This window comes from Orcinus orca, chromosome 7 (genome assembly GCF_937001465.1).
Source record: "Orcinus orca chromosome 7, mOrcOrc1.1, whole genome shotgun sequence".
Lineage (NCBI taxonomy): Eukaryota > Metazoa > Chordata > Mammalia > Artiodactyla > Delphinidae > Orcinus > Orcinus orca.
This window is the reverse complement of record NC_064565.1, coordinates 112,204,269-112,230,354: the sequence shown is the minus strand read 5'-3', so window position 1 is coordinate 112,230,354 and position 26,086 is coordinate 112,204,269. Positions and strand designations below refer to the sequence as shown.

Sequence of the window (26,086 nt, the reverse complement as noted above, 5' to 3'; positions counted from 1 at the left end):
ACAAATACCATATGCTAATACATATATATGGAATCTAAAAAAAAAATGGCTCTGAAGAACCTAGGGGCAGGACAGGAATAAAGACGCAGACATAGAGAATGGACTTGAGGACACAGGAAGGGGGAAGGGTAAGCTGGGATGAAGTGAGAGAGTGGCATGGACATAAATACACTACCAAATGTAAAACAGATAGCTAGTGGGAAGCAGCCACATAGCACAGGGAGATCAGCTAGGTGCTTTGTGTCCACCTAGAGGGGTGGGATAGGGAGGGTGGGAGGGAGACACAAGAGGGAGGAGATATGGGGATATAGGTATATGTATAGCTGATTCACTTTGTTATACAGCAGAGACTAACACAACACTGTAAAGCAATTATACTCCAATAAAGATGTTAAAAAAAAAAAGGGATGGGTTATCTCGAATAAGAGGCAAAATAATTTACGTTCCTTAAAAAAAAAAAAAAAAGTCATTCTTATCTATTTTGGTTCCAGTCTCTAATATGAAGTGTTTGGCGTATGTTAAGATTTACATTCTTGCCAAGTCAGAGATTAAGTTTTCAGATATCACTCCAACAGTATTCCAAACTGTGTCTTAGGTATCTGATGGCATATAAAATTGTTTCAGAAAATTTAAATACTAGAGATGGCAATCTCACTGGCAAAGCTCTATCCCTAGACAATCTAGATTAGAAGGAGTATCTTCCCACATGCTCTATACTGACTTCAAATTTGTGTATGTGCTTAAACATATGCACACCCACAGAATTAACTATAAGACCTTTAAGCTGTTCAGCTTCAATTCCTGAAAAAAAATTCCTTGCTTACAGTTAGCTGAGAGCTAGTTAATGAGATCATTCTAGTATTTCCAGAAGGTTCTAGAAAAAGAAATACAACTCCAATATAAACTATTTCTGAAAAAGTACAACACAGCACAAAATTTTTAGCATTTTGATACATAACTGATATTTCTATTCTAAAACATTTTAAGGAAATCTATATTTAAAAGCAAATCTCGAAGTTAACCACTGCTATGGCAACAAAGGGACTCTCTTTAATAGTTCTACCTTCAAAGAAAAGGAATAGATTGTACCTATTTAGAAGAATAATTTTGAAAAAAATTTTTTTCACTCTACTCCGTATTTATTTATTTATTCCTTGCGGTACGCGGGCCTCTCACTGTTGTAGTCTCTCCCACTGCAGAGCACAGGCTCCGGAAGCGCAGGCTCAGTGGCCATGGCTCACCGGCCTAGCCACTCCATGGCATGTGGGATCTTCCCAGACCGGGGCACGAACCTGTGTCCCCTGCATCGGCAGGCGGACTCTCAACCACTGCGCCACCAGGGAAGCCCCATTATTATTGTTAATTGAATGCGAGGGGAAAACAAAGATGCAGATAGAAGGAAGAATTAAAAAAACAAAACTAAAGGAAGTTACAGCATCCAGACACTGAGGCAGAAACAGAAAACAGCACACAGAGAATATGTATCAAATTGATACAAAATTGTGAATGGAGATATTGTAAAGATAATTTACACATTTGGTGGTAACTATCTGATTGCTAGGGTTCCTTCAAATGCTAAGGATCTATGATGATGCAACATATTTCTATTCAAGAAACCATTTTTTGTGGTCTAAAAAGTATCTGCACCAAGAATCTCCCTCTGATCTTGTGAGATCCATCCATATCTGCAAGTAAATTAATGTATAAATTGAGAAATATTTAGTGTTATATTGTAAGCTTAAGTCATAGCAAAGATGATCACGGATATCAAAGATTATCTAATTTTTTTTTTTTTTTTGCGGTATGTGGGCCTCTCACTGTTTTAGCCTCTCCCGTTGTGGAGCACAGGCTCCGGATGCGCAGGCTCAGTGGCCATGGCTCACGGGCCCAGCCACTCCGTGGCATGTGGGATCTTCCCGGACTGGGGCACAAACCCGTGTCCCCTGCATCGGCAGGCGGACTCTCAACCACTGCGCCACCAGGGAAGCCCTATCTAATTTTAAGAAAGGTCTATATCAGATCATCACCTTGTTCACCATTATAGCAACTTAATTTCAACAAGTATATAAAAACTAATACTTCTATTAGCCTCTTTCTTCATTTTCCTTTCCGATGTGAAGATGAAATAATTCAGATTCTGTTCAATTCCAACTGAGTTTTCAGTCAATGCCAAGCACAGTACTGTACAGAGTAGTGACAATAAATCTGCTGACTAGACTAATAACAATGGACCCACGAATCACCTATTTACTGGATTAAAATTACACTAGGTTCATTTCAACTTGGCAAGAATGTTTTTCAATTTAATTTTCTATTTTTATCATATAGATTATGAACATATAACCCACAAATACCAGTAGAAAGAAACAGTGAAAACACTACAACTCCCTGGACTATCCTAAGAATAAAGGAGATAATATACATGAAATTTTTTTTTTTTTTTTTTTGCAGTACGTGGGCCTCTCACTGTTGTGGCCTCTCCCGTTGCAGAGCACAGGCTCTGGACGTGCAGGCTCAGCGGCCACGGCTCATGGGCCCAGCCGTTCCACGGCATGTGGGATCTTCCCGGACCGGGGCATGAACCCGTGTCCCCTGCATCAGCAGGCGGACTCTCAACCACTGTGCCACCAGGGAAGCCCTACACATGAAAATTTTTAGTTTCCTACAAAGACAATTTCACCTTAGTTGCTGAAGTACAAATATGTGTTTACTGATATGTTTTCAGTATTTGTGTCCAATAAGTACACTTTAAAAGAAGTTTTAAAAATTAAGAAGAAATAAATCCTTAAAACACAATTCAAGGGGGCCAAATGTCTGTGGTTATTTTAAAAGTATCATTTAAAAGGGAAGAAATGATAAAATGGAGCACACTAAGAAAGCAACCGATGACACATCAGAAAACATTTACTAATTCTTAGGATACAGTACAGAAACTTTCCAAATATTAAACTTAATAAGGAAATTTGAGAATAAAAATGTTCTATCACAGACACTCAGAAAGAAGGCGCTCTGAAGTAAAGGCATGGTAGAGAAAGCATTGGTCTATCCTGAGACTTGTTTTGAATTTCTGTTCTACCATTCAGCTCTATGACAACAGGAAGTTTTGTTAACAATTTTGGAATTCAATTTTCTTCTCTTCAAAAAAAAATGGGAATACTGTTTTATTTCTAAGGTTTTTTTCACCTTTAAAAGTTATCACTCCAAGGCTTCCCTGGTGGTGCAGTGGTTGAGAGTCCGCCTGCCAATGCAGGGGACATGGGTTCGTGCCCCGGTCCGGGAGGATCCCACATGCCGCGGAGCGGCTGGGCCCGTGAGCCGTGGCCGCTGAGCCTGCGCGTCCAGAGTCTGTGCTCCGCAATGGGAGAGGCCACAACAGTGAGAGGCCCGCATACCGCAAAAAAAAAAAAAAAAAAAAATCACTCCAGGGAATTGACAACAATCTAAAATTAGAGAACTTGGCTTTAACTGCAACTCCTTAGACAAGTTGATTACATTTAATTTTCTTCATCCATGAAGTTTTAGACAAAGTTACCTATAAAGTCTTTTCCAGTTTCTACCTCTTATAAGAATCATATTATGAAGAAAAAAGAAAACAACAGCAACAGAACTCTGAATGGTCCCTTAGAAATAATGAGCACAAAAACAACTCATTAGCTGGATCTGAGTATCCTAGGTAGTAGAGATCTTAGCAAAGCCTAAAAGCAGCTCATGGAAGACATCTGCTGCTGAAACTGGGAACTGAGCACATGTGTAAGCTACAGTAAACACAAGGGCAGAAATGAATTTTGATAATTAGAGAGCAAAGCACTGTCAGGTTAAAAATGGAAGAAAAACAGTTTTCACGAAAGCTCAACTTCCTGTGTGGCAGAATACACACACTAGGTGACTGATTTATATGATATAAAATATAAAGTGACTAATAGGAACAGTTAGTAGCCGACTGAATAGATAAAACACAGGAAGAGACCATGATGAGTAGGATTCTTTATACAGGCCAATAGTTACTAAGGGCACACCTAGAAGAATATATTTTCCATATACAAATTATCTAGTTTTCCAATAAGAATTAAAAAAAAACCTCCCCGAATAGCAATAATAAAACCATTTGTTTTTGGTTTTCAATTGTGTCTAATCTCTAGAACAAAATTAAGGAAAGGTTAGCATCACAGGTTGGCTAGAATGATATGCCAAAGATGACAGGAAGGAAACAGAACTATTCAACTTCTATTCTGCTTCCATCTTTTGTCTCAGGAGAATGCTTTTTAGACCAGAAAGATAGAAAGTAACGTTGTTAAGACTGATCAAAATGCAAAACAGGTGAAGAGACTGGGTGCCTTAAATGAGTTCAAGTCTCTAAGCTAAATGAATCACTTCCCTGAAACAGAACTTGTGAATATAATTGTAGAACCACTGTTGACAAATCTGAGCAAAAACAGAAAATGGCAAAGATACAAAAGGACTGTACGTGGCTAAATATTCCAGTGTTCAAAAAGAGACAGGACTCAAGAAATTTAAACTATGGAGCCTGCTGTAGATCTTTTGAAAAAATGTGGAATAGCTTAACACAAATAGGTTTTATCAGATCTCAGAAAAGGAATCAATGAACACGTGATACTTCTATGAATTTACTAAAAACAATAATAACCAATTAACCACATAATCTGTTTTAGAGGTACCAGACTAGTAGATCTGTATAAATACTATGACTTTAGGATTTAGTGAAAGTTCTCTAGTCTCTCTGTGAACAAGTTAGACAAATGAGGTTAGAGGTAATACAGTAAAGGAGATTAGTATTTTTTTGAACAACCTCATTCAACAAAACTGACTGGTGTAAGGAGAAACCTATTAACATGCTATATGGATGTGTGCTTTGCTGTTTTATTCAACATTTTTATCCACAATAGGAAAAATATATTTAGTGCCTGCAGTAAATGGTTAACTTCCTATCTTGCATCTTAGAGAAGGTCCTCTAACCAGTTCACAGTGGATGTTGAGTAAATATTTGTTGGAAAAAATATATATACAATCTATACCAAAGATGAAAAGTACATGAAACTCATCTTACATGCACCTTCAGAACTTATTTTACTGTGTAATTTCACCACAAGTAAACTCTAATAAGCAGTGCCCAAAAACGAGCTGAAAGAAATACTTTTTATTTTCCTATGTTGCATTTTAAGATAAAGTACCTAAGCGAAAAGAAACAGTGTATATGAAATTGGAGAGAAGAACTACTGTAAGAAGTACTACTGCATCTACCACAACTATTGCAACTGCCACTACTCATACACACTCGAATAGCACTTACTAGTGCCAGATACAGTTCGAAAGACTTTAGACATATTAATTCACTTAACTGTCAAAAAACAGTCTTAGGTACTATTACTATACCCTTAGGAATTTGAAGTTCAAAGACGCTAAGTAACAAGCCCAAAGTCACTCAGCTAGTAAGTGACAGGGCCAAGATTCAACCCTGGCAGATTGGTTTCGGAGTGTGTCCTCTAAATCACAACCATACTATAATGCCAAGGGCATCTCCAAATCTGCACATTTTCTACTCCTTTGCATTTAAACAAAACCTAATACCTTTCACTCTCATTAAAGAGCTTCAAGAACTCTACAAGTCTGTGTGAGAGATAGCATCCCTTTTGAATTACCAATATACATGGGAAGAGGACTACTGCTTCTCAAAGAGCATCTCAGACTCTCAAAACATACTGGCTTCTTTTTCAGAGGAACAGTACTAACTTTAATGTTATATGGTCCTCACTCTGAACCTAGACATACTTCCTCAGATATTTAGTTTCTGTTTAATTAGTAACTACAAATAGAAATGGAATATAAATAGAATCAGAAGTTAGAAATTATTACCTGAAGAGAATGAACCCAAGTGATTCTACTGCTGCCCTCCTGACATCGTCGTTAACATCACTTACCTAGGAAAAAATTTAAAGGATAATTACATTATACTACATGCATCCTATTACTACATTCATCACATTACTAGAATAAACTGATATGAGAGGCCCACATCATTTAAATGTAAACTAGATCTCATTAGTATATTACCGTAGCCACCTCCCTAATCCATGGTTTCACTTTCAGCAGTTTCAGTTACCCACAGTCAACTGTGGTCTGAATATTAAATGGAAAATTCCAGAAATAAACAATTCATAAGTTTTAAATTGCATGTCATTCTGAGTATTCTAATGAAATCTCACACCATCCCACTCTGTCCCGCCTGGGATGTAAATCATTCCTTTGTTTGGTGTGTCTCAGTTGTATATGCTATCCACACACTAGTCACATAGTAGCCCTCTCAGTTATCAGATCGATGAGGTATTGCAGTGCTTATATTCAAATAATCTTTATTTTACCTAATAATGGCCCCAAAGCACAGGAGTAGTGATGCTGCAATTCAGGTATTCTCTTACTGTGCCTAATTTATAAGTTAAACTTTATTACAGGTATGTATGTATGTATATGAAAAAACATAGTATATGGACTATCCGTGGTTTCAGGCATCCACTGGGCGTCTTGGAACATATACCCCGTGGGTAAGGGGGGACTACTGTATTCCTCTATTAGAATGTCTTACCCCAATTAAGAAAAATTCATCTGAGAATTTCTTCATTTCAAGGCTTAGAAGCCTTTATAGTTTGGTGAAGTTTAAGATGCAGGGCTACTTCTAAAGACTATTTCAGCTCTACCATAGCTTTTGTGGGCCACGTTGAAAATCTAACCATTCCTTCAATGTTGTTTTCAAAACTGTATGTCCTAAACTCAAGCAAAATACAACCATCTATAACATACCACATGCTGCACTGATAAATAAATTATTAATAAATACTGTGTCATGTGAATATCTCTAGGAAGAAAGAAATAATAATAGCTCTAAATTCTTTCTGCATGGGAAGATGACCTTGGGTCTACCATCTCCCAGCACCAAGATGGTAGAAACCTACTGGGTTAAGACATATGGAACGTCCACTGTGTTATCAGGCAACATTATTTATCACTGAAAAACTGTACCTGGATTGGGTGACTCTGAGTGGAAAAAGCCTGTTGGAAAACATGGGCATTGGCTTTCCTGTGCAACGTGTCTCCTGTCATAGAGCATGTCCCTTAGGGGTACCTGGAAGCTAGCTTCACAGGCTGGAAAAAGAAGTCGTTCCTATTGTTCATTAGATTTCCCTACCCTGGGGTGGCTGCACACATTCACATGGTCTTTTTTTTTTAAACACAATAAAAGAGTTTAATAAGGTGTCCAGTTTACAAAATAAATCTAAAAAAATCAATAGCTTTTGTTTTACACCAATAATAACCTGGCAGAAAATGTAATGGGAGGAAAATTCCATACACAATCATAACAATAAATATGGAATACCCAGGAACAATTCTCCTGAGGTGTGTTGAAGTCCTAGACGAATGCTTTACAATTTATTTGCAGACGGGAAGACATATCATGTTCCTCAAAGGAAGCAGCTGATATGCAGTTTGAGTTTTCTGTGTTGCAACTCTCATTACACTTGTATTAATTTGTTCTGGCATCTGTATTCCCTAAGCTCAATGTATTCCATTAAGCTCAATGATGCCAAAGACTCCGTGTCATTCCCTGCTGTGTTCTAGTGCATGTCCAAGTTCCTGGATCCATTCACATGGTCCTGTCCCTTATAAATGAGGGTGCCCCTTGGAATAGAGTTTCAGAAGTTGCTCCTAAATGACTTTAAGGACTTTCATTCAAATAGACACACTGTCATCCTTTCCTGTATCCTTCTGAAAAGCTAAGTGAACCTGGCGCTAGGTTATGGCTGACTGTGCTCCATGAATGAGAATCTGAACCTGGGGCCGCTGGTGATAGTTATGTGGTGTGGGTGTGCAGTCATCAGCACATTTAGTGTCCGTCTGCAAACTTTCTCTTCCATGCCTATCCAAGAAAGGTCAGAGTACTTACAGCAACGTGTAGCAGGCGGCGAATAGCTTTGTTGTTACCTGAACCACAATAAGCCATGGCCACGGTATACATTCCAGATCGTCGAAGAATTGGATCCTAAGAAATAATTCAATATCAATCATCAACTTATTTCAGATAGTAACTTCTACAGGCTTAGTTTCATCCATCAGGGGAGCTGGTTTTAGGTAAGAAATGAACTCAAGGAGCACCATTTTGTGGTTGGCAGTTCTCTACACAAATGGAGAATTAAAAGACTCTAATATGGTAGTAGTTAACTGCTTCTAATTCCCAATATTCTGTGCAACATGCCTATGCTGCCTCACACTTTTTATAAAGTATAAACTCAAGCCCAATACCAACACTCACTGCCCTATGATTCTCAACTTCCATTTGTCAAACAACAAAGAAGCTTGCTTCTATTCTAATTCTACATTCTAACTTGCTTTTACCTTACCACTTAATTCTTGGCCACTGAGCACTGAGTGGAAGAGATATGTAGTCTGATAGGTGAGCAAAATAATTAGTTTTATCAATAAACTATAGCAGTGGATGTTTTTATCAGATTACAGAGGACAGTACTGTTTACCACTGACTACCTACCATATACAATACCATTGTAAAAACAAAACAAAAGGCAAAGGAAAAAAATCTCACCCAAATAAATAAGTATAGAGATTGGCACTGTTTTCTGATGAAAAAACAATGAAGTAAACTTTATGTCTTATTAAATGATTATGAAATCATCCCCAAAACATTATTTCTAAAAGAAATCAACTTATATATTTCTAAAGAATTTTTCTAAATCTGCTTATTTGAAAAATCACTGAAGTCTTGATTAAATTTAAAATTCTCAAATTAGCCCTGCTCACCTCTTTTAATCAGTGTTTTTCTTTCCTAAATTCTATAAGGCTTTATATATCTTTTGAGAAGTTTTATCAACAAATGTGCCTAAGAGTTCTGATAGGAACAAAGATAATTTCCAGTAAAGGTTAAGTGTTTCTGTAAATGCTGGATATAATAACTGGAGGGTGAGGAAATGCAGGGAAAAAAGGATGAATAATATGTGACCTTATCACGGCAGAGAGATTCAATGAGAGCATCAGCCTCCTCCATCCTTCCGTACATCACTAATGCTATGCCAACTGCAAGACCACGTAGAATCTTCTCATGTTGAGTTTCCTGTGCATAGCCAACCATGTCCTCAATAGCCTGGGCATTTTTAGAGCCCAACATAACCAAACCTAGGGCCAGGCCAGCTGCTTCCCCTAGTGAGTGAAAAGCAAAACATTAAAGAGTACGAGTTATGTACGTAAAGTAAATAAAACATATCCTATTGGAAGTGCTAACTATTAGCATCAACTATCAAAACAACCATTAGCTTCTGAGAGCATTGTTTCAAGTCATCAGACATAAAGAATAGTTTATGTGGAAGTACATCCATATATTTACAGCTATTTTCCTTTTAAATCTTGATAGGATACACTACAAAATCCTACAGAGATTTCAAAGGAGACATTATGGCAATATTTTTTCTACATTATCACCTAGCAGTAGAGACAGCCTCAGGATACAAGCAGATCACTCTAATAAACTTCTATTTGCAAAAGTCAGTTATACAGACATACACACAAGACATACCATTTTAAAAAGCCTATATATCACAAAACATATTTTTATAAAATGAGTTTGATAAATGGGGCAAATAGAGAAATCTATTCCTATACTTCCTAAAAAGAATTCTCTACAAATAGAGAAATCCATTAGATTTTTAAGAGACCACAAAATATAGGTAGAAAACAAATATTACAGTTACATTAATTAATCCTAAAGTTTGTTATCTTTGGAAAGAATCACTTACCTGTCACAGCATCATCCTGATAAAGGTTTGTTTTTAGCAAATCATACACATCCTGGCGTGCAGTCCCCATGGCAGCCAAACCAAGGCCCAGACTGCCACCATGTCGAACAATCTAGAGAAAAAGGATGGGCTCCATTTATTTGGTACACTGCACTTAAAATCCAACTTTCATTCTAATTTCAAAATACGTTGTGATATTAGGCATGGAAAGCAGCTGGCCTAGGAAGTATGATCAAAGGATACAGAGGGCCAGTGGTAACCTCACCAATTTCAGTTTCAAAAGAATGCTGCTTGCTGATGCAAAATAATAGTGGGTTGAAAAGGAAATGAAAAAAATGAAAGTGGAGACAGTACAGCTCTCTTTTAATAAATTCACATGAGAAGGGGAGGAGAAAGATGACAACAACTAAAAGGGAGAAGCAAGTGGTGAGGAAAGATTTTTTTAGGATAGGTGAGACCTGAAGATGCTTGTGGACTGAGGGAGGCAGCATAGAAGGAAACTGAAGATAAAGGAGAAAAAAGTTTCTTCATAACTTCATGGTTATGAAGAAAGTGGGAGAAAATGGTGTCAAGACCAAAAGTTAGTCTTTATTTGAAGAACACTTTTGTGGTGATCTGTTACTTTTGAATGTACGGTATCCTTTTATTGGTGACAGCACCCCACTCCTGCTTGGGGAATATTCCTCCCCACTGGTTCGAGTCTTGGTGGAACCATCACTTAAAATAAGCTCCCATCTTCCCCTAGCGAAAGTGTGGGCCTGTGACCCAAGACAGGCCAATCAGATGCTCCTCTGGAATTTTAATCTTTCTTAGGTGGAATGACCCAAGGACCAAAAACATTTCAAGTTCATTCATCCTGACAGTAGTGCCCTGAAGAGATGATCCCATTACTTCTTGTTATCTAGATTCCTAGAACTGCCCTGTGCTTAACCTTTGTGAGAACTGGTTCATCAGCTTTTCCTTTAATTAAATAAACTCCTTGTTTAAGCAGAGGGTTTTATTGCTGGTAACCAAAAAGTTTTATCTGACAAGAAAATTTTTACCTGAGACCAACAGAGGAAATGAGGTAGACATATGTATAAACTATATGATTTATGGATAGGGGGTTTATTAGCTGAGAAAGACCTTCCTACTGGCCTCAGTCTTTTCACTGAAGTAGGACAGAATTTTCTGGCTCACTTAGCTACTCTCCCGATAACCTTCTAAAAGAGACTAACATAAAAGTTAAAGTCTAAAATCCTAGGTGTCAAGGTTCCTTAAAAAAAGAACAGGGCTGCTTAGTAAGTTTTTCCAAAAGAGTTACATTTAAAAAACCATCGAAGTTCAAACAAGCAAGATTCTGATTCCCAAAAGAGTACATGCAATTTCTTTGGGCTTTAGTTTCCTGAAAAATAATAGAATTAGGCTAAATGATCACTAAAGTCACTTATATAACATAACAAGACTCTGAAGTGTGGGAATACAACACATATTTTATCAATATAAATATCTGGTACTTTATTTTGCTCCTCACACACAAGGTTTAAAGGACTGAGAAGCACAATTTTAGCTTATAGAGAAGGAGAGGAAACTACCTTCAAAAGAAAAGATTCTAGGGACTTCCCTGGTGGTACAGTGGTTAAGACTCCATGCTCCCAATGCAGGGGGCCTGGGTTTGATCCCTGGTCAGGGAACTAGATCCCACATGCATGCCGCAACTAAGGAGCCCATATGCTGCAACTAAGGTGCTGGCCAGCCATAACTAAGGAGTCCACGAGCCACAACTAAGGAGCCCGCCTGCCACAACTAAGACCCATGCAACCAAATAAAGAAAGAAAGAAAAGATTCAATGAGAACAGTACTGGTTTGGGAATCCTACAAAATTTCTATTCACTGAAATAATTTGGCAAATTTAATGTTTCCCTGGACTTTTTTTTTTTTTTTTTTTTTTTGCGGTACGCGGGCCTCTCACTGTTGTGGCCTCTCCCGCCGTGGAGCATAGGCTCCGGACGCACAGGCTCAGCGGCCATGGCTCACGAGCCTAGCCGCTCCACGGCACGTGGGATCTTCCCGGAGCGGGGCACGAACCCATGTCCCCTGCATCGGCAGGCGGACTCCCAACCACTGCGCCACCAGGGAAGCCCTCCCTGGACTCTTAAGTAATGGGAATTTATTTTTCCATTCTAATACTTACATCATTGCTGGCATTCTTAAGCTGGTTAAGCAGATAGTCAATTATATCACCCCCATGATTGGCATGAATGAGACCTAGAGCATAGAGACCTCCACCTTCCTGATAGGCTGATCCTGGAGAGGTGTCCTTGGGAAGATATGTTGCCATTAACTGTAATGCTTCCTTCTCATGACCCTGTAAATTTGAGCCACCACAAAGGTGTCAGTAAAAGAAAGTTAGAGAAAAGAAGATGTAACATTTTCTATGATTATTGCTTTCTCTCCAGAGTGAAGGGGGAAGTGGGGCTCTCTCCTAAGCAACTTTATCACTCACACAAGAAGACAGCCTTTAAATGACCCAGTCACATCCTGGTTAGAAACAAATGCTGCAATTCCCACCCCCTCCTTGTTTTATAACAGTTCCCCAAATTCATCTTAGATAATGCAAATAACTTATTTCAATTCATTTTGAGAAATGTCTTAGCTAGTCTTCACAGGAAAAAGGCTTCCACTTTTTATAAAAAAAACAAACACACATTTCTTCTTTACTTTATCCTTCCCTGTATGAGGACTGACCCAATTTAACAAAATGTACCTGTCAATGAATTATAGTAAACTTTAGTTTTTTTCTTAACTCCAGGAAAATTGCTTCTGTTCTGATGCCTGCTCACAGTGATCGGTATATATTACCTTATGAATTACACCCAAACTGGCCGTGGCTGTAAATTTTGCCCAGTTAGTGGCTCTGGCTAACCATTCCAAGTTATCTCTGTAAGAAAAGGAAATTCAGCAACACTACTGAAATGAACTCCATAAAGCTTTTTATAACGCTAACGTCAAAGCATTAAAATGTTCACCTTGAGCTGTTACAAATCATTTTACTTTATCGATCTCAAGTTACTGATGATTCCATTTTACCTCCTAAGTTGTTCTTAATATTTTGAGGACTTTAAAAATGCATGACATGTAATTCCACTATGAACAAAAGCAAAACTGTATCAAATTTCTAAGCTTAACGTATTTCATTCAAAAACCTATATTCAAGGCAACTAATAGAGAAAATTAATTTTACCTCAAAACAAGTAGGCATATGCAATTTAAAAAATTTATAAAATAGAAAAGTAGAATTTAAAATTCAGGACTGTCAGGCAGGGAAAGTTCCCCACATCCATGTGACAATGTCAACAGAGTCTCTGTCAAAGACAATTTTAAACCAAAGTGGGAACCTACAAGCATATTTACCTAAGAAACTGGTCACTGGTAGTCCCACAGTGCATAAAAGAGTTTGCTATAACAGTTGCTGTGTGACACACAGAGTTCCTTACCGCATCCTACAAAAACAAATACAGATTTTTATCATTAGCAAAGTATTCCTACAAACGCAAGCTTGCATGTGAACACACAGTAAGAGGCCCTGTTTTGTGGTGAAAACATGAATAAACTGAACTGGTATTTAACATATGAACCTTGGATATTTCTTTTATAAACATTAAATAGCTAGCTTATAAAAAACAAGCAAGTCAAACAAAGTTTTATTTGTGGTCTTAACTTGAGGTCAGTAGTAGATTTTGGGTAGGAATTTATGCAGCAGACTTTCTAATTTTTGGTTTCTGAACAGTTCGCCATTTCTCTTCGTATCTTGCTCAAGGTCTCCAAAGTATTGGGGTAACCTGAGGAGCAATGCTGCACCTCTTCCGGCACTGTAACTCTGGCAAGCACCAAAGTTATTTTGTTCATTTTTATTTATTTATTTATTTTTGCGGTACGCGGGCCTCTCATTGTTGTGGCCTCTCCTGTTGCGGAGCATAGGCTCTGGACGCGCAGGCTCAGCAGCCATGGCTCACAGGCCTAGCCGCTCCGCGGCATGTGGGATCTTCCCGTACCAGGGCATGAACCCATGTCCCCTGCATCGGCAGGCGGACTCTCAACCACTGCGCCACCAGGGAAGCCCCTATTTTGTTTATTTTTAATGAGACTGCGTTATAAAGATAAACATCAGAAAACTGTCATAAATGCAAATTATATTATTCTTTTTGCCATCTGTAAAAATTATTTTGAAAGTCTGGAGAAGCATGATTACATATACCTCAATCAAACAACTGTTTAGTAATGGAATAGTATATGACAATAAAAAATGAATAAATGACTTTGGGAAAGGATACTGGGTAAATAACACAGGCAAGGCAGGAAGATTTTTTTGTACTATGTATCTTTTTATATTAAAACATTTTTTGAACCAGATGAATAGATTATCTGTTCAAAAATTAATATTAATAATTGTTAGGATCAATATCTCAACAAAGGTTACAATATCAAGGTAAAAACCCCTATTCTCAAGGAGTTTGCAGTTCAGTGGGAAAAACAAACACACAAATAACCTGTATTAATGTTCTGATTGTGGTATTTGTCCAAATGCTACACGTATACATTCAAATAAAAGCTAACTTAAAAAAAAAAGCCACTAAACTTCCCAATGAGAGACTAGCACAAAAAACAGGAGCTCAATCAATATTAATTCCTTTTCTTCTTCAACAAGATCAAGCATTTCTCCCATTGTTATTTTTTTTAAATACTTATTTCCTTGATCAGGAATAAAATGCAACAAATTATTCAATAACAAATATAAGTACTTATTCAACAAAGAAATAAATATAAAAAAAGGCCTCCATTACAGATGAATTTCCTACCTTTGTGTTTTTTAGAATCATGAGATCTGTGTTATTGTTTCGTATTAAAAACTGCAGATGTAACTCAATAGCCATTTCACCACTTAGAATTTTAATCATTTTCAAAGTCTGATCCTTGGGCTCTGGACTCTGCCGAACAAACAAGAATGAAAATTATTGTATTACTGAAATCCAGTAAGCTAACTTTATTTTAACAGCACTAAACCAGTGAAATTCAGTCATACACACAACAAAACCCATATTTTAACAGTAGGATCTAGCAAACTCATGTATCATTTATTTGAGAGAAAGTAATTTATTTCTTTATTAGATGCCATTGAGATATGATACCAGCTTGATGGAAGAATGCAATTCATTCCAAACTCACTTCCAATATAAAATATTTTAATATTAAAAAAAACTGTAAAAGAGTAACTAATTACTGGTGATATGCAAGGAGAACTACTTTATACACAACCAACTTATAGTTTAGGTGAGAAACTCCCTCCTCCAAATTGAGAAAAAGCACCTTTAACCAACACATATATATGATCTCATGAACTACCAAGCCATCAACACAACTCTCCAACCATGTGAAGAAGAGTTGAAATTTATATACCTGATAACCAGAAACCAAAAATCCTGATGGAGGAAACATTTACATCCAACAGACCACTGCTCTAATCCTTGCCCCACTCTCCACACACCATGAATACTAAAAATAAAGACAACTAAACTACCCCCTCCCCCTCTATGATAAGTTGCCATTTATTTGTTAGAAGCCATACTTTTTTCTCACCCTGTGACAGGTAATTCAGAGTTATTCTGGACAGAGTTCATTCTTTGATAAGGATCTAAGGATTTTATTTCTTCTAAGTCAAGTGCCTTCTGGGATTGATCTTTTTTCTTTTTTGGCTGTGCTGTGTGGCTTGTGGGATCTTAGTTCCCTGACCAAGGATTGAACCCAGGCCCTGTCAGCAGTGAAAGCGCCGAGTCCTAACCACTGGACCACCGGACCACCAGGGAATTCCCTGGGATGAATATTTAAAATTTTACTTTTTATAGAAAATCCATTTTTATAAAATAACTTTGGTATCAAACTTAATAATAAACCTCCATAAAAGCAGGTATGAAACACTTTTAAATAATTTACAATATAGTGTGGAAATATAAGTTTAAATGGCAACCTCAACTTCAAAAAGCACACTTACCACTTCTGGTGTCTTTCCTACAAGTACACTACCTGTCTTTTCTTCTGTTTCCATTGAGTCACTAAAAGAAAGAGAACCAATAGTTACTAATGTGATAAATCTTTTCTGAATAGTATGTGTGGGTGGCTTTTTTTTTTCCTTTTAATCAAACTGAAGGTCTGAACCATGTCCAAATTAAATATCTTGCAAGGAAAAAACAGTTAATTACTTCTTAAGTACTGCCATTAGGAAACGAAAAAGATTGTAAAATAAGATGGAGGCAACCCAGTTACTGGATTTCCACCAAATAAATTCATAAAAACACGCAAAGCAACTAACTAGGTTAGCAAAATATATGGACAACAAAACCAGGTGACAAAGTATCTCCCAGATTCCCAAAACACGGTCAGGTGAAGATACACCACCACGAGCCACAAAGACCAGTCTGAAGCAAAGCAGCTGGAGCCTCAACAACTCTTAAACGAACCAGCCGACACCCCCTTCTAGGTCAAAGCCCTACACTGAGGAGAAAATGCTGGGCACAGAATCCAAATTAAAGCGGCAGAAATGAGGGAAAAAGAAGGCTGAAATAAAAGTGAGAAAGGAAACAGAGCCAGGAGATCTCAGAACACAAAGACACCATTTTGTTTAAAACTCCACAAACACGATAAAAGAGGAAATTCTAGAGAACAGGGAAATTAGGAAAACTATCCTAAATCAAGCCTCCTTTGTAAATATTTAGGAAAACTAATTTCAGTAAAGATAAACCACAGAAAAGGATCAAAGTAAAATCCCATTCACTATTATAAGAAAAGATTATTTGAAAAGAGGTCAAAGATATGAAGAAAACTTTTACAAGATATAAAAGAATATTATGTATCAGAAATGAAATAATATAACTAGGGAAAAACTGGGAATGGAAGAAGAAGGATAATTACTTCAGAAATTAAGATCAACTCAGAAAGAACATGAAAGCAAATAAACACAAGAACAGGAGAGGGTAAGGAGAAAGACAATTTTAAAATCAAAAAGAAAGAAATTAAATGCTATTACCCCACAATTAGGAACAAAGGAAGAATGTTTGGATTTCCTGACCAATGCAGAAAAAAATAAAGGTGGAAAAGATATGAAAGTTATAAAGGAAGAAGTAAAATTGTCTCTCTTCACAGATGACATGATTCCTATGTAGAAAATTCTATAAAGGGATCTATAAAAAAAATTTACTAGACCTAATAAGTGACTTAAGCAAGGTTGTGGGATTCAACATTAACATAGAAAAATCAATTGTAATTCTATATATTAGCAACAAACAATTGGAAACTGGAATTTAAATGTACCACTTACAGCAGCATTAAAAGACCTAATATACTTAGGAATAAATTTAAGGGAAAATGTACAAAACTCCTGTACTAAAATCTACAAAAACACTGTTGAGAGAAATGAAAGAAAGCCTAAATAAATGAAGATTACAAGATTACTGACTTACAGTAATTTTTATTAGTTCTAATAAAAGTGTTAAAAAAGCTGAGAATGGGGACTTCCCTAGTGGTCCAGTGGTTAAGAATCCGCCTGCCAATGCAGGGGACACGGGTTCGAGCCCTGGTCCGGGAAGATCCCACATGCTGTGGAGCAACTAAGGCCGTGTGCCACAACTACTGAGCATGTGCTCTAGAGCCTGTGAGCCACAACTACTGAGCCCACGCACCTAGAGCCCGTGCTCTGCAACAAGAGGAGGCACCACAGTGAGAAGCCCCCGCTGGCTGCAACTAGAGAAAGTCCGGGCACAGCAACAAAGACCCAACACAACCAAAAATAATAAAAATAAATTAATTAAAAAAAAAAAAAAAGCTGAGAATGTTTCTAACTGTACAAATATGTAACCCAAATGCCTAAAATCTAGCCCAACCTACCCCACCTGAGTTTTTTTTTTTTAATTTATTTATTTTATTTTTGACTGCGTTGCGTCTTTGTTGTCGTGTGTGGGCTTCCTCTAGCTGCGGTGAGCGGGGGCCACTCCTTGCTGTGGTGCACGGGCTTCTCACTGCGGTGGCCTCTCCCGTTGTGGAGCAGGGGCTGTAGGCGCAACAGGCTTCAGTAGTTGTGACTCCCGGGCTCTAGAGAGCAGGCTCAGTAGTTGTGGCAGACAAGCTCAGCTGCTCCGCAGCATGCGGGATCTTCCCAGACCAGGGCTCATACCCATGTTCCCTGCATTGGAAGGCAGATTCCTAACCACTGCGCCACCAGGGAAGCCCTATCTGAGATTTTTAATTTACCTGATTAAATAGCACACATGCTGTCTGGCAAGCACCCTCCCCATCAGACAACCACTTCCATTTCTTTCCATAAGGGTCCATTTCTTTGGTTTTCCTTAATGTATGCAGCAGAGTGCAAAACAGAGCAATAGCTTTAGTAAGAGGCTAATCTATGAAAGCTAATGGTGAAATTTATTCTTAGATTATGTTGTCTATAAATATCTATTCCCAAAATGAAATAAAGATTGTTGAATTAGTTCTGATACAGAAAAAGATACTTTTACCTGTCTTTCTCTGATCCTGGAACAGTACCCGTATTGGTGGATCCAGGCACAGAAGCAATAGGGGTGCCAACAGTTCGAAGATTCTGGATTACAGATGACAAAAACTGCTGGCTAGCGCTTTCATACAAATCAAAACAAATCTGATAAGCCATCAGGAGGTTGTCTTCCTTTACCAGTTTTTCTAAGATATCACTCACGGCCTGAGGATCATCTAAGAAAATTAAGCACTGAAATGCAGATAAAGAACAATTACATAATAATTGAAAACTTTGTCTACAAGATACTTACAGAGTGATAGTCAACAAATATAAGTTAAGGCAAACTGGGGCAGACTAACTATCTAGTCTAGCATTCTATTTCTGATCCTGGCACCAAAGTTTTCCTGAAAATGGAATCTGCCTTCCATAAGAAAATCCATACAACTTATATTCACAGCTCCTAACACTGTGCCTGGCAATCAGCAATATTCAATAACCAGTTGGTGAGTGAATCTTGGCTTCTTTAAATCTTATCCATAAATCGCTATCAAGTGCTCTGTAGTAACTTATTTTCTGCTTTACCATAAATTGTAGGAGTCGTTCATTCATTTAACACATTGTATTGTGCTGGGCCAGGACAAGAGGCACATTTTAAAATGACCATTTTGAAGTATTTCTCTTACTACTCTTAGGATTTGCCACATGTTTTAACAAAATCCACCCAATAAATTTAGGATTTTTCTTTTAAGAATTCAATTTAAATTTTCTTGTTCCCTTAAGCAGCAAATAACTCAATTTCAAAATGAACACATTAACCAAAGTTATTATAAATTAAGAATAGGAAATTATGGAAACAAAATAAATGACCAATACCAGGAGACTGGTTAAGAAAGGCAAAGTATATCCACTGAATGACTACTGCACAATCAAGAAAGAGTTTGTATAAGAATTTGTGAAATGTCAAAACATGAAAAAATGTTAAATTGAAGGAAATATATAATTGATACTGTTTGCTTCCAGGGAAGGGAAATTGGGAGCCAAAGGAAAGAAGTGTCAAGAAGACTTTTTACTGTATATCCTTTGATTCTTCACGAATTTTGAATCATGTGAATGTAATATTATCTGTTCAAAAATGTATTTTAAAAATGTAAAATAAATTAAAAAAAATTTTACAGGGACAAGGAATAAAATAGCTAAAAGAAATAAAATTACTTCTGAGGAATAAAACTGAAATACATAGAGGAAGAAAGCAAAGGACTACCGTTTTTCATGTAAATTTTTAAAAACCATTTTTAAAACTATTAAAAACTATTTAGAAGCAAACAAAACTCCAAAAACCTCTACAGAGAAAAGTGAAAGGAAATATACTGTTAGGTGGACTTCGGGTGATATAAAGGTGGATATTTTTCTTCTAGCTTTTTCTGTGTTTCACACTTGGTTTAAAAAGCATCAAAAACTATATATAAAATAGATAAGCAACAAGGATTTACTGTACAGCACAGAGAACTATATTCAGTATCTTGTAATAACCTATAATGGAAAATAATTTGGAAAAAAAAAAAACCTGAATCACTTTGCTGTACATCTAAAACTAACATAATACTGCAAATCAACTATACTCAATTTTTTAAAAAAGCATTGAAAAAAAGGATGTATTAATCTAAATTTTAAATATGTATAGAGGATAGAAACACATATTGAGAACACATTATAATGAAAATATAACAAACCAAATGCGTGATAAAATGCTGTGCTCTAAGCAGAATACAAAAATTTGTCAATAAAACACAATCTAGCCATTGAAAAGAATGAGCTAGCTCCACATGTGCTAGTAGGTGGAGGAAAAACAGTTATGAATCTTTTAATTGGGAAAAGGCCAATGGAAAGGGAAAGATACACTTTTCATTTTATATATTTTCTATACTGTCTTAATTTTTTTTAAAGTGTGCAAGCAAGTCCATACAATAAAAGAGATAAAGAAAATATACCCAAAGGTCTTGTCTGGTGTTTGGGGAATGAAACCAAAGATAATTTTTATAGCTGAAATTCTTTTTAGAAATGACATAACATAGGTACCGTTTTTATCTTTTCTTCTACCTTTTTTTTTTTTAATCTCATTTTCAAAAATTTCCTTAAATGCCTGGATTATTTTCAAAGTGAAAAAAGAATACATAGAAATAACATATTATAACAGCCTTTTAGTTTTGAGAGATTCAGTTTCTTATCAGTAAAATGGAATATAAACGCATAAAGTATCTTCACAAGGCTGTTGTAAAGATCAATTGAGATACATGTATGAAATTGTAGTGACGTGATGTTATATAATATAATGTAGCGAGGCATGGCTCAGCAGTACAGTGTAAAGTAATGCAATGTTATTACCTGACAAACATTGATGAAATCAGGTTTCTCCAAGTTCATGTAGATTTTAACTAGAACTCTCAGTACTTTATTCCGAAACTGTTTATTCTGCATTAAAGACATGCAGAGCTTGAGGCTATAAGCCAGCATTCCTGGGACATCATTCTGAAAGAGATAATTTGAAGAGATATGATTATCTGGTTACTGAAGCATGTTTATTTAGAAATCAAATTATTTTAATCGATATTCTTTAGTCATTCTAGGCAGCTAAAGATTTATTTGCTACTTAAACAATAAACCTTAAAATTTTTAACCATTTTAGATGAAAATCTTAAAAGAAAATTACCTATTTCCCTGTCTTCATGAAAAAAAATAGGTTGAAAACAATTAAATATTTACTGATCATCCAGGATCATGACTATATGACCATAGTATACTATAACTGTGGTGGTGCTGTTAATTATTATAAAAAGATCTATACAGCTGTACATATACCAAGTGGCTATGCTTTTCAATTGTGTCTGCCTCTAGTCTTGCTAATCCTCATGACTTACCGCCTATACTCACTGGCCAGGAACACAATGTGATAGAACTATTCTCCAGCTCTGAGTGACTCAAGCTTTGAGTGCTGTCACATCTAGCTGGTGCTCTCCCGAGGAAATTTTGACTCCAGATTATTTGTTTATTTATTTATTTAATAAATTTTTAAAAAATTTTTATTTATTTATTTTTGGCTGCGTTGGGTCTTCACTGCTGCGCTCAGGCTTTCTCTAGTTGTGGCAAGCGGGGGCTATTCTTCGTTGCGGCACGCGGGCTTCTCACTGCAGTGGCTTCTCTTGTTGCGGAGCACAGGCTCTAGGTGCATGGGCTTCAGTAGTTGTGGCGCACAACTACTGTGGCTTAGTGCTCCGCGGCATGTGGGATCTTCCCGGACGAGGGCTCAAACCCATGTCCCCAGCATTGGCAGGTGGATTCTTAACCACTGTGCCAGCAGGGAAGCCCCTCCAGATTATTTATGTTTACCTTGTGGTTCTTCAAAGCATACCCAATATTTGAGATACTAACTTAAAAAAGTCCTTCAACATAAATAAGCATACCCAATATTTGAGATACTAACCTATAAAAGTCCTTCAGCATGATAAGCATGCTGAAGAGCTACAAGTGTACTTCTCAAAAAGCGAGTTGAGAAATTAAAAATTCACAAAATTCACTAATTCGAAAAGATATACACACCCCAATAGCAGTGTTATTTACAATAGCCAAGATATGGAAGCAACTTAAGTGTCCATCAACAGATGAGTGGATAAAGATGTGGGGTGTCACACACACACATATATATATACACAATGGAATACTACTCAGCCACAAAAAAGAATGAAATTTTGCCATTTGCAGCAACATGGATGGACTTGGAGGGCATTATTCTAAGTGAAATAAGTCAGACAGAGAAAGACAAACACTGCATGAGATCATTTATATGTGGAATCTGAAAAATACAACAAACTAGTGAATAAAACAAAAAATAAAAGCAGACTCACAGATAGAACAAACTAGTAGTTATCAGTGGGGACAGGGAAGGGGGAAGGGCAATATAGGAGTAGGGGATAAAAAAGGGTTATCATAGGATTATATGAAATCATGTGTGTGAAACTTTCGAAAACTGTAAAGCACTATAAAATTTAAAGATAGCTTTGTTCAATGATTAAAAAAATATTTTTTTAAAAAAGCAAGTTGTGACCTATCGGCGTATACATTATGAAATCAACTTAATGGGACTAGCATTTTTTAAAAAATGAAATACAATTTTAAAATATCAGGATTACATTGTAAGTAGAAAAAGTAGGTATTATTTCATCCTAAGTTACATCTATATGTACATATGCACTGGGATGTAAAGTAAGACGCATTTCTCACTCTGCTTTATTCTTTTTAAAAAAATTTATCACCCCTTTACCTTATAGGGAATAAGGCTTCACTGCCTATTCCCCCAGTGGATTATTCCATTTGTGCAGGAACTTTGTTGGTCTTGTTTGCCACTGTATCTCCAATGTCTAGAACAGTGTCTGACACATAATATGCACTCAAAAAATATTTGTTGAATGAATAAAAACAAATATTTTAGTTCTATTCACCTGAAGACAAGGAGAAACTACAACTGCACAAAAATCAAACAGAGCAAAATAAGGGCCGTTCTATGACACTGGGTCATTCATTCATTTACTCATTTAAACTAATCTTACCACTGCTGCTAAACACTGCCTTAGGCTTTGGAGACCCAGTGGTGAAAGTACCTATCCTTAAGGAGGTTATAATCTGGTGGACCTAGCTGGACCTAAGGGTTGAGGAGGGTATGGCTGGCAGGGATTGACAGAAGGATCTGTAAACAAATGACAGTTGAGCTGAACTGTGAATCTTGAACAGGAATACAGCAGGTAAAGAAAGAAAGGGAAAAGGATGTTTTTGGCAGGGGCAATACTTTTGGCAAAGGGAATGGGGTATGGTACATCTAGCAGAAGAGACAAGGTCAAAATGGCTGGAGTGCAAAGAGCTAGCTTGTGGAAAACGATAGGTAGTGAGGCAGGCAAAGTGGGCATGCAGATCAATGTCCATTTAACTCAGTCTTGCACCTCTCTGACCACTTTGGTTGGTGACTTACAACTGTCATAATTATTGCAAAACACCCCCAAACCAGGAATGTAGCTTACAGTTTTAACCATGATAAATGCATTACAATAGTAGTTTACCCATACAGTCTTCTTAAAAAGGGCAGGGTAATTAAGACAACTTCCCCATGCAAGATCTCAAAGGAATAAATGTGGTAAGATAAAAGCAACTATTTGACAAACACAAAACACAGCCAAGGTTCATTTATAAACATAAAATACATATATTTTATAAATATAAAAATAAAATTTTTCGCAAAAGAGCACCTTATTATATCTAAGTTAGATTTTCTTTTCACTATCCATGCAATTTTCAGTTTTAATTATTTGCTCTGCTGATTCTTCATCAATAGCAACCTCTAAAATCCCATCATCTACCTACCGACTCAAGTATAGTCTTCTCAAAGACGTCCAGTCTTCGTGTCTCCAGAGCAATGCCGATAGCTTGCTTATACTTGTGATCATCTAGACATCGTTGAAACATTTTATTCACAATGCCTTCCAATCTCTGGTCAATTGGTTTTTTTTCTCCTTCAGGCAAATCTGCATTTTCCACACACTGTTTGGTGTAGTGATCAATGCACTTTGCTATAGAGAAAATAAAATAACTCTGATCAGATGGTAAATTGGGCTATACTACTAGAAAGGACAATGCCTACATTTATAATCATAAAAATAACTTATGGGATGACTATGGAGTAATGAGCAAATTTCAAATTTTTTAAATGCTGTAAGTTATACCTTCAAATTAATATTGTTCCGTTTGTAACAGTTACACTGCAGGGCTACACACTAATTCCAGTAAGCTGACATTATTTAAAACATTTCTAGGACTTCCCTTGTGGCACAGTGGTTAAGAATCCGTCTGCCAACGCAGGGGACACGGGTTCGAGCCCTGGTCCGGGAAGATCCCACATGCCACGGAGCCACTAAGCCCGTGCACCACAACTACTGAGCCTGCGCACCTAGAGCCTGTGCTCTGCAACAAGAGAAGCCACTGCAATGAGAAGCCCGTGCACTGCAACGAAGACCCAATGCAGCCACAAAAATAAATAATTTTAAAAAAAAATTTCTCTTTTTACTGTTTATTATTCAAAATTATGTTATTCAACTTGACTAAGTTGCTTATTCTACAGAGTTGGCTACAAACAGCTGCTGTTTTCACTCTCAAACACAAACACTTGCCATGATTGAGGATATTAACAAAAACCCTATTGTAGCAATTATCACATGGCTATAAATTACACTTCTTCACATTAATGAAACTATCAGATCCTTGATAGTAGAGAGTCTGTCTATGACCTGAAATGTGCCACAGGTTCTAAAGGCAATCCCAAGAAGATTTCCAAAAACCTTTCCGGCAATCAGCTAAAATATTCAGTCTCAATGTGAGGTAGGTTGAACCTATTCACATATACTTCCCCTCTCCCCCAAACAGGGAGTCTGAAAATTCATGCAGCGGTGCATGTGCATAATTTGGCTTTCCCATTTCACAGTGATTTGGGTGAATGGGGAGGATGAGGCAACATACTGAAGGGTATCATGTTTACAACTTACACTACTTTACAATCATAACTTAAACTTTTTAGGAGCAACCAAGAAAGGAAATTTCCCTAAACCTTCTTCCACCTTCTTAAGGAAAACAGCCACTCAAGCTGAATGACATATATAATAGTTATCCTCTCTATAACTCACTGGCCTGTCACCCTCCCTTTCAAAGAGAAAGGTACAAGGAAAAGGTTAATTAGTTGCAAACTATAGCCCCAGGAAACAGAAATGATTTGAACTAGGATAAAGAACTGCTGGTCTACTAGATGGCCCATGTTAATGGGTCTATATTTTGGGGGAAGCAGAGGACTTTTATAAATTGGAATATACCACATTCAGGGTCCATCCAGGTAGGATTAGGCAGGTTCAGGTACAGTTAGTAAGAACTAAGTGGCACTCACAAGCAGACCTTAAACAAGTTTGGTTGCAGAAAATCTTCACCAGGCCCTAATATGAGCTTTTTGAACCAAATGCAGTTGTGAGGAAACATTCCCCTACCTCATCAGAAAGGAATCTCAGATTTATAACATTTGGGGAGCTTTCCTTAGTTAATAACTGAGGAAGAAAAATGTTACCTCCCAGGTTTCAAATGAGACCTGTGCTCTGACTTACCAGGTTTATGTCATAACTGTATTCCAGAACCGAGCTTCATTCCTAGCTGAAGTCTTATAACAATCGGGAGAAGATTGAAAATTCTAGCCTTGAATTTTCTGAGTGTACTGTTTATGACATTCATTAAGAGCCTAGGAAGGCTTTCCTAAATTCTATTTTATATATTCTCTCACAAATCTCACTGACATTTAAAAAAATCCATTCTAACAGTCCCAAGAAAACTAGAAGGGTGAACCCCATTTCCACACAAAGAAAAGCAAACAGAACTGGTCTACCAGTCAACAATCACCTTCTACAAGCTAAGACTAAGATGATACATAGGAAGGCATCTACCACCTCATAGCCTCTTAGAGACCAGCTGTCCTGATTAAAAGCATCATTTGTAAAATGTTAACATTGCAAGCACTTGCAGATCACCACAGGAAAAAATTATCAACATTCATCAAAAAAAAAAATCCTTCAAATGAGAAGAGATAAATGCACTTAACTCACCATTTCTAACTTAATGTAGGGAAAGTGCTCTGGTTTCAAATGATACGGTCTATTCTTTAAAATCATCTGTTCTTCCC

The 26,086-nt window shown here is 37.0% G+C and overlaps 1 protein-coding gene across 3 annotated transcripts in view; it reads right to left on the bottom strand.

Annotated features, from left to right (window-relative positions):
- Positions 1 to 26,086, bottom strand: part of PSMD1 (proteasome 26S subunit, non-ATPase 1) — a 105,085-nt gene that overhangs the window by 72,440 nt on the left and 6,559 nt on the right. For all 3 annotated transcript variants that reach the window (XM_004262601.4, XM_033425533.2, XM_049712521.1), the window contains 12 exons: positions 23,740 to 23,945; positions 20,716 to 20,859; positions 18,356 to 18,582; positions 15,841 to 15,901; positions 14,651 to 14,779; positions 13,206 to 13,294; positions 12,654 to 12,732; positions 11,986 to 12,159; positions 9,813 to 9,924; positions 9,023 to 9,219; positions 7,955 to 8,050; positions 5,872 to 5,936 (listed from right to left, as the gene is read on the bottom strand). In XM_004262601.4, the coding sequence (XP_004262649.1) occupies positions 5,872 to 5,936; positions 7,955 to 8,050; positions 9,023 to 9,219; positions 9,813 to 9,924; positions 11,986 to 12,159; positions 12,654 to 12,732; positions 13,206 to 13,294; positions 14,651 to 14,779; positions 15,841 to 15,901; positions 18,356 to 18,582; positions 20,716 to 20,859; positions 23,740 to 23,945 (1,579 nt within the window). The remainder of the gene's footprint in view (positions 1 to 5,871; positions 5,937 to 7,954; positions 8,051 to 9,022; positions 9,220 to 9,812; positions 9,925 to 11,985; positions 12,160 to 12,653; positions 12,733 to 13,205; positions 13,295 to 14,650; positions 14,780 to 15,840; positions 15,902 to 18,355; positions 18,583 to 20,715; positions 20,860 to 23,739; positions 23,946 to 26,086) is intronic.